The sequence below is a fragment of the Plasmodium cynomolgi genome, chromosome 10 (genome assembly GCF_000321355.1).
Source record: "Plasmodium cynomolgi strain B DNA, chromosome 10, whole genome shotgun sequence".
In the NCBI taxonomy this organism is placed as follows: domain Eukaryota; phylum Apicomplexa; class Aconoidasida; order Haemosporida; family Plasmodiidae; genus Plasmodium; species Plasmodium cynomolgi.
In genome coordinates, this window is record NC_020403.1 from 1230677 (window position 1) to 1245677 (window position 15001).

A 15001-nucleotide genomic window follows, 5' to 3' on the forward strand; every position below is an offset into this window, starting at 1 on the left:
AAAAAAAAGCCCTATAATGCGCAATACAAATGGTCACAATTTGCACACATTTTTACACACCTTAAAATGTCTTGTTCTTAGCTTAGCGAGCGTTGTGGCAGAAGCAACGGACACCATCGCTTAGTCTACGTCTTTACTTGAGAGCATACTTAACCAAAGATTTGCAACATTTAGCCGCACACATTGGTGGGTACCCCTGTGTGTGCTTTCTTTTGAAAATGCTGTTCCTGCTTCCGCTGTGCATTTTTAAGGTTTTTCCTGTATAGCACTTTTTCCTTCCAAAATGGACGAGAATAAAAAGGTGTTTTACAGCTACGTTGACAACATGCACAGGAAAAACGAGGAGATACACAAAATAATGGACATGAAGGAGAAAATCAAAAAGGAGGAGCAAAAAAAAATAGAGGAGTCCCAGAGAATTATCAAAAATAACCAAGTTTCCATAGACACCGTTGATGATGCACATAAAGCTAAGGAGCTGACTTGTGTAAATTTAAAAAAGGAAATATCCATCCAGAAAAGGAAGCTGCAAATTTTGAATACCCTCTTGGGAGAATTGCCCGATGTTATCCAGGGAGAGGAGGGAAAATACAGCGAATTTAAGTATTCCTTAAAATGTTGAAAAGGGGCTGTACATGTATGCCCCTTCCCGTTGTTGACGCTCCGCGTGGTGGTCATTTTTCCTATGCTGCACCCATTACTATGCCCATGTTGTGGAAAATATCCCTTCGTTTCTTCACCCTCGGAAGGAAGAAGTCCCGCAAGGAGATAGGCGAACTGATGAAGACCCTGGAGTCGCCACTTTACACGAGCAGCGCCGATGACATTTGGGACAAAATAAAGGAATGTCAATCCAACACCGATCAGCTAAATAGTGCAATATACCAGGCGCACGACGAATTGGCACTCCTAAAAACGGAGTATAATAGTTCCAAGGAGAAATTCAGAGTAGGTGAAAATTATTTGTCATTTTTTTTTTCCCCCCCCTGCAACTTCCACCTTGCGGCTTAACAGGAGTAGCATTCCCTGCCTACGATCGACCTTCTCCACCACTACTTTCACCAAAAGCTCGTTGTCTCTACAGGACCTCGTCGAGGTAGAGCGGAACAAAAATAAGAAGCTAAAAAAAATATCAGCCACACTGCAGGTAGGTTTATCTTTCCCTAAAGGGAAGTGTAAGCCAAATATACTGCTCTCTTAACACATTGCTCCCCTAACACATTGCTCCCCTAACACATTGCTCTCCTAACACATTGCTCTCCTAACACATTGCTCTCCTAACACACGTGCTACCACACAGTGCATGGGCCCCACTAATCTAATCACCGCACATTCCTTTTTTCATAAAAAAAAAAAAATGCAGTTCATTCAAAATTTAAAAAAAGGCACAAATGGAAAATCAAACGACGAAGGAGATTTAAAAAAAAGGTTAGAAGAAATAAACGATTTGTACAGGTAACTTTGTATGACTTCTTCACCCCTTACGTGAGTGTTACGTAGAACTCTGGGGACTCTGCCCCGACTTCCCTTCCCCCTGCTTGGATTTTTTTAAGTCCCTTTTATAATTCTTTCGCAAAGACCTTTTCCTGCTAAAGATGTCTTCAAATTTGACGTTCTTTTTGTGAAGCTCGTAAATTTTTTTGGTTACCAAGTTGTCCGAGTCATTAAAAAGGTATATGTCTCCTGTGCTGGCTCCCCTGGAGATTCTTCCGTTTCTGAGGGGTGGTGGGGGCAGCCCCAAAGGAAACCATTCACATGAAGGGGAGAAAAGAAGAGAAGGTGAAAAAAAGAGGTGAAAAGAAAAGCGGAGGAAAAGAAAAGCGGAGGAAAAGAAAAGTGGAGGAAAAGAAAAGCAGAGGAAAATAAAAGCAGAGGAAAAGAAAAGTGGAGGAAAAGAAAAGCGGAGGAAAAGAATAGAGGAAAAAAAGTAGAAAGAAAAAATGCACTCCAATGCACCTGTACATGGTGTGTCCACCTGTTCGAGGAGATGAGGGGTCTCTTCTTTTCCCCTCGCTTCTACTCCTCCCCCTTACCTATGCGTGTAAACCACAATGTTGGTGGGGGCGTCCAAGTGAAAGAGGTGCGTAATTCCCTTGATGTCCACCCCTCTGTGAATTATATCAGTGGTCACGAGGATGCACCTCTCTGAGTTCTTGAAAACTTCCAGAATGGCAAACTGATCTTCCTTCTTTAACGATGAATTGAAAAGGTAGATGTCCTCAAAAAGGGAGCTCAACTGACTAAATGCATTATTACAGCTGGTAATTGTATTGCAAAAGATGAGAGTTTTTTTGTAATTTTCTTTCGACATGATCCTTTTTATGGCTTTTTTTTTTTCACTAACAGTGTATATGGGCAAATTTACAAAGTGGTAGTTCACAAGGGGGTGTACATTGTGCAGGTAGTTCGTCTTTATCAAAACGGCGTCTGTTACATACTTGTTGATGTTTTGGTACACTGACTTTTTCCCCTTATTGCACAGGGTGGAAGATGTTACTATGGAGATGTATTTCGTGTTGGCTAATTTACTCATTTGTTGGTAAAGCGCCTTGATGTGTTTCACATATGGGTCGTCGAACATGACATCCACTTCGTCCATTATGAGAAAGTCTAGATTTTTGAGAAAGGGAGTTACTGCGTCTTCGTTTTCCTTCATGTAGGTGGCGAACCTCACGGGGGAGGTGATCAGAATGAGGCTTTCGTTTGGGTTCAGGTTCACGGGGGGTATGGGGGTATGGTTCAGGGTGGTAGGGTTCAAGGTGGTAGGGTTCAGGGGGTTAGGATTCAGGGTGGTGCTCTTCACCTTGAAGTTTCTGCGTGGGGGGAGAATGGTGTGGTGGGGAAGCATCATGTGGTGGGGAAGCATCGTGCGGCGGGGAAGCATCGTGTGGTGGGAAAGCATCGCGTGGTAAGTCAGTCTAGTGCGGCGGCTCCGTTTTTGCTGGGCGCAGTCCCTTCTAGCGAGACGCCGTTAGGCTCACCTGGAGAGGCGTCGAACGACTTGGAGGCACTGCCTAGTGAGCAACCCACTATACTGAAAAATCAAGACGAAGACTCTGTTCTGCCTGCTGGATTGCTTCAAAATGTGGTTCAAAACGAAAATGATGTAGGACAAGGTTTTGCCAATCCCATTTTCAGCACCAATAATAATATTTCGCAGCATGGGGAAGCACTTATTATAATACTGCAACAAGTCGAACTGAATGAGTGACGGAATGGTGATGTTATTTTTCTTCAATTCATCAACTAGGGTTGGATGAACAAGTAATTTGGAAAACGTTTGGTCCTTCTTAAAAAAACATGTCCCTCCATTTTGGTCATCTCCTTTTTCATTTTTGCATAGAAAGTGTTCCACCGTTTGGGGCTGCACACTGTTGTAATGCCTCTGCGAATTTTTTGAAAGAATAATTTGTTCCTGCCCCGAATTCACATTTCGAAGAGTTCCTTTTCTAAAGAGAAACGAAGTAGAGGCTACTTTACTGAGGTGGAAGGTACTTACTAAATTGAGCAAAATGGAGGGTAAAAAAAAAATAATTACAGAAGGCGCAAAAAACATAATAATTCTTGGCTCTTAATATTTTTTTCTTCAATTTTGTCCCTAAATTCCAGCAAGATGTAAAAGAAAAAAAAGAGCATGCAGAAGAAGTGAAGCGAGACGTAGAGTGACAGGAAGAAGGACAGAAACAGCAGGCAGAGGTACAGGGTGAAAAAGCACAGGAAAAATATATACATAAAAACGACGCTGGGGGGGAACATCATGGGGGGGCACGGCGGACAAGTGGGCACTACACGTGAATGGAAGCAATCGCGTATGGACGCAGACACGTATGGACCAAACACGTATGGACGCAGACACGTATGGACCAAACACGTATGGAATCAATCGCGTATGAACGTAATGACGTATGAGCGCAAACACATATGTGTGTATGGCGTGGGAAGCGCTAGGATTGGGGGAGACAGAGATAGTCCAATCACGCGACACTTTGTCCCCCTTCTAGCACTGCAAGGGGCGCACGTTCGCCTTTGCGAAGCAGTTGTGTGACTTGTCTGAGTCGCAACAACTGGTTTATGCCAGGTGGACACTGTGACGTGTGTAGCGCGGGGAGACGAAGAAACGAAGCGCCTTCACAAGTGACTGAGCGTGACGTCCATTCCGCGTTGGTGCAAAGTGAGGGGGGGCGTTTTTTGAAGACTGGACAGGGGCGTGAGAGGGGCAGATGTGGGCAATTGACAGGGAAAAGAGACGAAAAGGTGTGGCGGTGAAAATGGGAACAAGTGGAGCGGTAAAAATGGAGACAAGTAGAGCGGTAAAAATGGGAACTCGTGGAACAGCGAAAGTGCGAAGAAACGTGGTAGACATTTTTTGTATGAATTCCCCCCAACGTTGGAAAAAAAAAAAAAAATTCTGCGCGTGTGCACAAAAATTGCGAAGGAGAAAAACGCAATGCGTGGTGCACATAGGGTGAGGGGGGGCGAAATGTGTTTTCCCCAATTTGTCCGATAATTCTGCGCGCGCACCTGCTTTGTTCATTTTTTCACCAATGGATTATTGGTAAAGTCCTTTCGTCGTGTTGACAGAACATTCTTCGTGCTGAGGGGTGACGGGTTGGGAGAAATGGGTCACGTATAGTTGCGCTTCGTTTGTGGGGGACAAAAATGCGCAGAACTGTCTTAGCACTCTCACGAAACGGGAAGGTGGGGAGAAAAAACGCCGACTGATGGCACAGTGTCTATATGAGGTAGTGGGCGTGCGCGGGAACCCCCGCGCGAGTTGTATCTCCTCAAATTGGAGCAAACGAAATGGAACGTAGTGGAGCGCAGTGAAACTATGCAAAACATAGCCGACAAAGCAAAGTAGCCGCGTGGAGCAAAACTAAAACAGAACTCACCTTCATGAGGGGAGAATTACACATGCCATCACTGCAAAAAAATTGTTGCCCTTCCAGCAACACAAAAAAAAAAAAAAAAAACCGCGCAATTTTGAAACAGGTTGGTCGAAGAAGTGACCCAAATAAAAAACGGGAGAATCGCAAAAGAAAAAAAAATCCGGCGTTATAGAGGCATCTTTCTTTTTTCTCTCTCTTTTTAAAAGAACATTGTCATGCAAAAGGGAACATTGTGTAATATTCGCAATTGTTTTTTTTTTTTTTTCTTCGTCACGTTAATCGCGGGATATAAGCAAGATTATTTTGCCTCCCTTTTTTTGGTATAATTTTTGTGGAGGGGAAAATACGTGAGAAAAACTACCCAGTTTTTTTTTTTTTTTTTTTTTTTTCCAATGCGCCTAATGGGCAATTTAGAAAAATTATAAAGGCAAAAAAATGTGAGCAGAGGAGCCAAAGGGCTGTGAAAAAGGCACCAACAGGGGAACGCGCGCGCTGGGAGGCGGCAACCTGAAGGACGTCAAATCCCACAGAACGACCATCCGTGGAGTAGCCAGCTGTGTAACGAACAAATTTCGGAAAGGCACAAACAAAGAGTTGGATAGACGTAAGAGCGCGCGAAAGAACATGGCGTACTTCTCCGACTTTACGAGAAAGTGCGATCTGGACGGATGTAGGTACCATGACTTTCTTCCCTTTAAATGTGAATACTGCGGTTTAAGTGTACAAAAAAAAAAAATTTTAAATGTCCGAGCTGTGAAACGTGTGACTGCTGGACGAAACATAGTAGCCACGTTCAGCGTTGGAACGAAGACATGATGAGAGATTTGCGTGTGCCCCCAGCGAAGAGGCACTTGCACATTGATGAGGCATCGCATTAGCTCGTCAACATTTTGGCACCCCGTCCTTTCAGCAGCACGTTAATGAACATGCTATCTTTTTTGCATCCTCTTTGCATCTTTTTTGCTTCTATTTTGCTGCTATTTTTCTTCTTCTTCCCCCCTTGTCAGTTTTGCGAACTGCACAGAAACATTCAAGACCACTTCTGCGCCAAGTCCAAGGCTGCAAATTTAAAACAAGTCGTCCTGTGCGACCACTGCAATGGGGTTCTCCCAGACGTAAGTCAACAGAGTGCACCCTGCGGAGGGGGTACTGTGGCTTCCCTGTGGTGGCACATATGGCATTACACGTGGGTGTATGTCTACCTACGCCATTTTTCGCACATCAGCCGGCTCACTGAACTGTTCACGCCATACCCAAACGCCCATTCCGCTTTCAAAATTGCAGAAAGACGAGGAAATAGAAAAGCACATAAGTCACAAGTGTACCTTTAAGAAGAAGAAGTCCCTGGTGATGTGCGGCAAGAAGGGCTGCAAAACGGTGAGGAGGCGAAGCTGGTCCAGTTGAAAAATGACCAAGCGGAAAGATAGAACGAGTATCAAAAGATGAACCAAATGGATCAACCATGTCCTACGCCCTTAGAAGGACCTCATTTGAGTGAACACACATATAATACCTACACACTTAAGAGCACCTACACGCATACGAATATTGGAACACATTTTATTTTTCTTCCCTGCTCTCCCGAAATAACCTCCATGCTTGTCAGGCCCTGAACGACATCAACAATTACACGTGCAAGAAATGCAAAAGGATTTTTTGCCTGCCCCACCGCTACTTCGACTCGCACGGGTGTGTTAAGGAGAACTCCAATAAGAGCTTCTTCGAAAGTGAGCAAATTGAGTTAAGGAAAAATTGGGTTGACAGAAAAGTGCGTCCATCCGTTTGACCATTCCGCATGTCTGTGTGTGTGTATGTCCATTCAGTTGCTGCCTGGCTTAGCACATTCATTCATTCATTCATTCATTAATTCATTCATTTCCTTTTTTTTTTTGTAAAATAGAGTATTTGTTTTTTTTATAGGTATCCGAGAAAGTAGGGTGCCCCCCTGGTGCGAATGGGTCCACGTGGAAGGGCGATTGGACCACATGGGGTTGTTCGTTTGGTCTGACTGACCCATGTGTACATAAATGGGACTGCCCTGCAAGTGAAAGCGTGATGTATGCTACCACCTGTGCTGTCACATTTCGTAAAATTATAATTTTAGCAAAACTGGGCAAAGTGATGCTCAGTGAAGGGACTCCCTCTTGCCGCACCACGTTTTGTTCGCCCCGTTTTGTTCTCCACTTTTTGTTCACCGCGCGTTTGCTCAAATGGCCATCTGTTTGTTAGCCCGTTCGTGCGTGTAGCGTTATGCGTGTAGCGTTATGCGTGTAGAGTCATGCGTGTGGAGTCATGCGTGGTGTGGCCAGCCCTCTATTTGCTCAGACATTTGTCGAGCATATTTTCTCCCCGTTCGCACCATGCGCAATTTGTTTTTACGCACAACATAGCTCATCTTTTTCTGTTAACATGAGTTGACCTGCCTCGTGCCAACTTATTAATTGGATTACGATTAAGGGATAAAGGGCGAAGAGGCGAGGCGAAAGTGGCATGGCGAAAGGGTTTGAAATGCCAGCTGGGGGAAAACTCCCCCGGTAATTGGATAAGGTTTCAAAATAAAAAAAAGGAAACAAAGTAAAGACAACGTGGAAGCGCAACATGATCAGAGTGCAAGCACACAATGCGAGCACAGAAAGGGGGGGGACCTGCGAAACGTCGGTCAATACAGAGCAGCTCACCCGTGCGTTGGAAAACAAGATGGTCATGGTAGTGATGGTGGTGATGCGGATGATGGCGACGCACCAGGGATGGTTAAACGGGGACCTTCCTATTCTGGAAGTTGAAGAACCGCCTAACCATGTTGTACAAGGGCTCGCACAAAACGTATTTGGATATGCAAATGTTGACAGCTATGTTAAGAAGATTCAAAAAAAGGAATTTCACTTTGTGGCCTGTGGTGAGGATGTTGTTTCCGTTTGGGCCGTAGAAACTTAGGCCGCTGGCTGAGTAGGAGAACAGGTCTAGAATTTTGAATTGGGTTGCTCTGGAAACTTCGTCGTTGCAGTTCATTCGGAAGAGGCACGTGAGTCGGTTGGGCCCTCCGACCGTCAGGTAGAGCAGGAAGCTGTTGATGAGGCAGTAGTACCTGTGAGGGGGGAGGGAGCGGTGATGAGAGAGCGATGATGAGAGAGCGGTGATGAGATAGCGGTGATGAGATAGCGGTGATGAGATAGCGGTGATGAGAGAGCGGTGATGAGAGAGCGGTGATGAGATAGCGGTGATGAGATAGCGGTGATGAGATAGCGGTGATGAGAGAGCGGTGATGAGAGAGCGGTGATGAGAGAGCGGTGAGGAGGTGGACACTAATCGGATGAGCAGTGCTAGACATGCATGGCTGGGCACATCGCTTGGCACATCGCTTGGCACATCGCTGGGCACATCACTTGGCACATCGCTTGTCACACCGCTTGTCACACCGCTTGTCACACCGCTTGTCACACCGCTTGTCACACCGCTTGTCGCAGCGATCCTGCGCGTACTCACCCCATGAAGGTGTAGTTGGAGAAGATGGGCTTGCGGTACTTCCCGCCGAAGGTGAAAATGAAGGCGCTATTCACAATTTGGAAGCAAAACCACACGCAAGCCAAAAAGCTCTCGTAGTTGTCGCTCATGAGCCACCAAGAAGACTTGGGAGCAGAGCTATTCATATCATACGACGATGGTAATTCATACACATAAAAAAACTGAAGCATAATTATATAAAGAAAAAAAATTAACAACCAAATTGGACAGTAAAGAAATGATAGTCTGAGCACCAATGATACTTGAAGTAGGAGTCTGCGTTTTTAATTTCCTAGCTGGTCTAGAAAGGGTCATGGATTTTGCTAGCAATAGTAGGATCACATTGTCGAAGAAGAGGTATCCATATTCTGACATAACCGCATGAGCATTCATAAAAAGAACAATTTTTACAACGGAAATCATGAACCCATAGAGTAACATATACTTGTAGCAGTTAATAGAGGTGACTAAACAAGCTCGACCTTCTCTCAACACATCAATAACGCTTTTTATATTATCATTTTTGCTACTAAATGGTGATACAACTGAAGTGTCCGCATCTGATAAGGCTAACCCTGCATGAGAAATTTTTAGGGCTCCACAATCGTTACTTCCATCTCCACACATCCCAGAAATGTAGTCATATTTTATGAAATCCTTTATCACCTCCATTTTATTGTTTGGAGTTAATCTAGAGAAAATACGTACACGTAGAAGAAAATTTTTATATCCGTCCAGCTTTTCAACGTTACTATAGGAACTTATTTCTTCCTCCTCATGGGAGATATGAAAAATATTGTGCCTTATGTAAGTGTATGCTTCACCAGTTAGGATTATTTCTTTGTAGATATTTCCAAATAGAACTTCTTCTGAATTAACTTTTTTATCATTTTGTATATTCACGAATACGAGATCGTTGGAGGCTTCTTGCATGTATCCGTAGACAATAACATTTTCGCTTCTCTGTTCGTTTTGCTCGTTCGTGTAGTACGAGTTTTTACTGTGCGGTGGGTTCATTTGGCTGACTGCTTCGAGAAAGGGGGTTTCGTCCCCTTGGCCCTCGCTTTCCCGATGGGCCTTGTATTCGTCCACGCTGTTATAGCTGTTACCGTCCGAAGCGGGGTGCCCGTTTGGTCCGCCCCCCTGTGCAGGCTTCTGCCCGCGGTGGAGAAGCGCCGTGGTTTCGCCCCCCGCGTAGTCCTCGTCCATATCGCGGTAGATTTTGGAGGACGCCCCCCTGGGGAGGCGGTTATTGTGGGAGGTTCCCACTTCCTCCCCTTTCTCGTGTGTTCGCACTATAGGAGGAGCCCCGTCCCTTCCCCTTTGCGCGGATCCATCGGCGCCCTCGCCCTGCGCCACGTAAAAATCGGCGTTGTATTCCCGTTGGCGGTGGGAGGACTGGGCGAAGTTGTTGGCTGCTTTCCCGGCGACACTTTCTTCGTCACCCCCTCCTACTTGCGCGTTCGACTTGATAAAATTTTCAAATGACAAAAATTTGGTTTCGGTGGAGAGGAACAGGTTCTCTCGTTCGTTTAGTATCCTCTCCGCCGAGTTCGAGCTCGTGTTTGTGTTCGAGTTCATGTTGATCGAGAGGAAAGACTCGTAAAAGTTAATGCTGTTGAAGAGACCAATTTTATTCCCCACGTAGAGGCAGTTGTACGCATTATCGCCAGTAAGAATAACTGGTCTGATGGAAGAGCTCTTTAAAGTTTGAACAACCAACTCGGCATCCTTCTTGATGTAATTGCTAAACATGATGAGGGATAAGAAGCTCATGTCCTTTTCTAATTCTTCCCTTGGTAGATGTAATATTTCCTCAAAGGACATGTCACATATGATTCGAAAAGCTAGCCCAATTACGTAGAACCCGTTTTTACTGTATTCTTGTTCTTTCTTTTTAAAGAACTGTATTTCTTCATTTTTGATACATTTTTTGTAAATTTTGTCAAAAGAGCCCTTTGAAAAAACAACAAAAATTTTTTCCCCCAAATCAAAGTAGCCATATGCTAGTGTCGTCGATATTTTTGTAAAGTAATCAAATTCGAATGTCTTCAGAATGTCGAAATATTTAAATGTATAATTAATTTTTAGGGACACCTTCTTCACGTTCATGTTGTATTTGTTAATGTAGTTACTGATTTTCATTTCCGTGGCTTCAAATAATCTTTTATCTATTTCGTGTCCATATACACTGTCAGTCATGGTATCGCTGTAGACACAGGCGCATCCCGCGAGGGCATACACTAGTAGGTGATAACTTGGAGGGGTATTTTTCAGAGTGGCTTTATTTGCCCACATCAGTTTGCTGTTGTAAAGCAGTGACGTGACAGAATTCATGGACGAGTTGGATTCGTTGAAGTGGCAGCTCCTCATCGGAGGTTCTTCTTCTGTCTGTTCTGCTTCTTCCTCAGCCGACTTTTGACTAACATTTTCGCGTCCTACAATGGGGGTACTTTCTTTTTGTTTCTTAGCCCTTTTGGGGGACTCATCTGTGTCCATGTCGATGGAAATGCTTTTGTTCTCCAGGGAGTGTTGTTCCTCCGCTTCACGCAAAAATGATTCTTCATCGAGGTTTTCCTTCTCGTCATTTGGCAAAGTTGAAAGGTTAGTCCCTATGACGTGTTCTCCCTGATCGGGGTTCCCTCCCTTTTGCTCTTCTCCCCCAAGAGGGACCTCCTTGTTCTGATTTTCAAGATATTTATTCTCATCCGTTTCGTCGTAGCTTTGGAAGACGTCTCCGCTGGATGGCTGGCTGGCATCCGCCCTGTCGGGGGGTTCCCTCACGCGGTTCAGGTCTCCAATGCTTACTCCCATTTGGCCTACAACCACGCTGCTATCTCCTAGAAGCACGCTGTTATCACCAACAACCACGCTGCTATCTCCTAGAAGCACGCTGTTATCACCAACAACCATGCCGCTATCGTCTACAACCAAGCCGCTATCGTCTACAACCACGCCGCTATCACCAACAACCAGCCCGCCTTCGTTTCCATTCGCGCTGCTCTCGACTTGGCCCAAATCGGCCACCACGGGAACAACTTCATCGTCGACGCTCGAGTAAATGGAGCGCGCGGACGTGCCATCCGCGTGGTCTTCCCCGTTTGTGTGACCCGCCCCGTCCATATGATCCAGCGGTGCTGCGTGGTCTGCCCCACCTGCGCTCTCCGCCGCTACAACATTTTTATCTCTCTGTGAGTCACCGCCCGAGGAGGAGGCCCCACCATGAGGGACGCTGCTTTCAACCAGATGGACAGCCTCCATTCCAGGAGACCCGTTCTTCCTAACGGTACTCAAGTTGACTTTCCCGGAGGGATAATAACTTTCATATTTCACATCGTACGTATCGTCGGAAACACTTTTGCTATGACTTTCCAATCCAGATAGCTGTACCTTCTGTTCATTCAAAACGTTATTGCTAAAATGGACGCCTGAAAATTCAATTTTATGCCCTGTGAGTGTCCCCGTTTTGTCGAAAAAAAAGATCCTAATTTTCCCACAGATAGGAATCCTTGAAGGAGCAATGCAGCGGATGTTTTTCTCCTCCTTCAATCTATTCGTTGATATATTTAATCCTATGTTTAGAACAACAGGGGTCCAGACAGGTAGTATCTGTGACATTGTCCCAATGGTGTAAAAAATGGAGGTCATATTAAGTCCCAAGGAACGTATTTGGAAATACATGCATATGAGAGAAAAGAGAATAGTGAAGAGAAAGACGATGGGTAGTTGCGAGTCGTATTTGAAGAGGAGTGGATTTGGGAATAAAACATTCTGCATGTACTTTCCCTTGTAGGTGTATATGCTCACACTGATCACCACTGCGTAGATGCTCTCTGTAGAATTCATCGTAGAAATCACATCCGTGCCTGAGTACAAAATATTGTTGTGATGAAAATTTCGCTTCACACTGTGGTACTTCCCTTTGGTGAATCTCTCATAGTTAGTGTTCCCCCCGAACTGTTCACTCATCGGATTGGCTCCATGTGGAGAGGCATTCTTCCATTGAGGGTTCTTCTCCTTTGGGGAACCCCCCATGTGGAAAGAATCACTAGACGATGAGTACGTCCCATTGTCAAAAGAATTGAAGGAGCTCAAATTTGATATGCATGTCTTTTTCATTGGCCTGGATTCACCAGTTAGCAAACTTTCATCTACTAAAACCTGCCCTGTCAGTAGGAGACAATCACAAGGCATAGTCATCTTCGAATTAATAATGATCACATCTCCTATGGTTAGGTTACTAGAGGGGACATGTTGAACGATTGAATTTCTATAGACAGTCACGATGGTGTTGTTGTTGGATTGTATGTTTTCATAAATTTCTTTTTTATTTTTTTCATTTTTCATAATTTTGTTCACAACACTTAGGAACGAGATGACTAGCCAAATGAGAGAAGTTATCACCTCCTTCCAAAAAAAATTTTTGTATGTTATGAATAGCTGGAACATGTAAATTCCATCCAGCAGCTCTCTTTTTATGCTTTTAAAGAAGGAGCAAAATTCGAGGTGTATATTGTTGTAGCCGTAATCATTTAGGTTGTTAATAATTTCGCTGTTGTTTAGTCCTCCTTTTTTTAGTAGGTAGTTGAAGTCGAGGCTGTGCACCTTTTCCTCAATGGTGTGCGCGATGTTGTGGAATGCATCCTTCTCTTCGTTGTATACGTACTTCATGCTTCTAAAGAAGAAGTAGCGCAGGTTCTTTTCGTTTGTCTGCACTTTTATCTTGTGCACTGTCAGGGGGGGGGAGGCTGTGCCCGCTTTGGTCTCCACCGGGGATGCCCCTTTGCCTGCCCCTTTGCCTGCCTCTTTGCCTGCCTCTTTACCGGCCGCTTTACCGGCCGCCTTTCCTGCCATTTTGTTGGCCCCCTTTTCGTGGTAACCCAACGAGTGTCCCTTCCTCGCATGCCCGCTTAACAAACGCGTGTCTTCCAAAATGTCTTCATATTTTCTGTGGTAGCCATCCTTTTGTCCCCCCCCAAGAGGGGGGCATCTCCCCTCCTCACTGTTGCCTGAGCGAGTACTTCCAAATTCTGCTCCCTTGTGGATGAAGCCCCACTTGGCAATTTCTAAAAAGAGCGCATGTTTTATCACCCCTAGGTAGCGTACATACAAATTCGCATAATGTTGGAAGCGTTTTCCCAATGTGTGATACCACCTGTTAGCCCAGCTAACGGCATGGAAGAAACTTCGCCTAAGGGAAGTCTTACACGTGTTGGCGTACTCATCACTTTTGGTGTATATTAACACATAATCACTCTCCTTCAGTAGAGAGGGTTTCAAAAAAAAGCTGTGCAGATGTTTCCTGACTGTCAAAATGCCATACGTAATGGAAAAGCAGAGGAGGAGAAAAATGAAGAAAATAAAGGCTCGGTCATTCCATAAGACTTCACCCCCCTCGTGTATGCAATACTCATTAGCAATTAAAAAGAGGATAATGATATGGGTGCATACATACAGGAAGATAGAGGCATTCTTCAGAGCGAACCCGACAAAGCTATTTTGGTACCCTTCCTGTCGAACTACGATGTCGTCCGAGTCGTCCTCCTCGCCAGCCTCGTAAATGTAGTTAAAAAATTCGATCTTCTCATTTTTTGCGTGTGACTCGCTATTCTTCCATTTGTGCCTTTCATTTATTTTGCTTCTAAATCGATTTTTGCGTAGACACCATACCAGGAAGCTTATCAGCAGGAAGAAGTAGAAGAAGCAGATGTACGTGAGTTCGGAGTAGGTCAATGGCAGGCTGTCCGCTTTGCAAACCCGGCCCATGTTGCCTATTCCTCCGCGCGAGGGGCCTTCTCCCCAGGGTTTCTTCTATTTTGGTTAGCGAGCCACGCAGCGGATCCGCTTTAGCGGAGTACGTCTAATGCCTGGAGGAGCCCTTCTTTGGAGGCCCTATATCTGTTGGAGGATCCTCACTCGTTAGCGGAGAAACTTCTTCGCAGGTGGGAAGGTCAATGAGTTCCCTTCTTGGGCAAACACGAAAGGGTTCCCTTTTTGGTAAATACAAATGGGTTCCCTTTTTGGGCAAACACGAAAGGATTCCCTTTTTGGGTAAATACAAATGGGTTCCCTTCTCCTCCACTGCTACGAAGCGACATAATCGCGTTGGTCTCTGTGCCTCGCGAAATGAGTAGGGTTAAGCGCAACCTCTCGCCTCACACCACACAGGAGCCAAACTGCGCAAAACGGTTGCGCATCTGTGGGTCGGTGTAAAATGCATTTGAGTATCTTCACCATAAAAAAATGACGCCCTTTTTTTGCAACTGCGCGTTAACTGGCAGGGTTACAAAAGTTAGGGGGGGAAATAAAAAAATAAAAGGTAAACGTAAACGTAAAAATAAAAATAAATCCAAACATGAACCCGGAAGGGTACATCCCTAAGATGGTGACTCACGGGATTTACATAAACATGCTCTTGGGTAGCTACGTACAAATCTTCGTGCTGCCTTTTGCCTTTTGCGCATGTAGGGGGAAGTTGCACGGGAAATATCACAGAAAGTAGAGGCTTTCCCTACGTGTAAAAATGCGCCTACGGAGGAAAAACGTCAGCTGGCTTGTTGCCACTGCACTCTCTCAATTAATCACTTATACACAGGTGGAGTGCACGTGAG

General features: G+C 45.0%; 4 protein-coding genes across 4 annotated transcripts; 2 read left to right on the forward strand and 2 right to left on the reverse strand.

Moving 5' to 3' along the window:
- Positions 1-200: 200 nt before the first annotated feature.
- On the forward strand, positions 201-1584 carry PCYB_103730 (hypothetical protein). Its single transcript, XM_004222922.1, has 4 exons — positions 201-603; positions 750-948; positions 1085-1147; positions 1364-1584. Exons 1-4 carry the CDS (start codon positions 284-286, stop codon positions 1457-1459), a joined length of 678 nt encoding a protein of 225 aa, XP_004222970.1. The 5' UTR covers positions 201-283; the 3' UTR covers positions 1460-1584.
- Positions 1493-4534, reverse strand: PCYB_103740 (ATP-dependent helicase; the record flags this gene model as incomplete). Its single annotated transcript, XM_004222923.1, has 4 exons — positions 1493-1715; positions 2034-2813; positions 2982-3444; positions 4522-4534. 4 exons carry the CDS (start codon positions 4532-4534, stop codon positions 1493-1495), a joined length of 1479 nt encoding a protein of 492 aa, XP_004222971.1.
- A 979-nt stretch (positions 4535-5513) lies between these two features.
- PCYB_103750 (hypothetical protein) lies at positions 5514-6293 on the forward strand (the record flags this gene model as incomplete). Its single annotated transcript, XM_004222924.1, has 3 exons — positions 5514-5609; positions 5897-6004; positions 6174-6293. The coding sequence occupies 3 exons, from the start codon at positions 5514-5516 to the stop codon at positions 6291-6293; spliced, it is 324 nt and encodes a 107-aa protein (XP_004222972.1).
- Positions 6294-7640: 1347 nt separating this feature from the next.
- PCYB_103760 (P-type ATPase) lies at positions 7641-14156 on the reverse strand (the record flags this gene model as incomplete). The annotated part of the gene is made up of 3 exons (XM_004222925.1): positions 7641-7974; positions 8373-8572; positions 8607-14156. The coding sequence occupies 3 exons, from the start codon at positions 14154-14156 to the stop codon at positions 7641-7643; spliced, it is 6084 nt and encodes a 2027-aa protein (XP_004222973.1).
- Between the last annotated feature and the right edge of the window lie 845 nt (positions 14157-15001).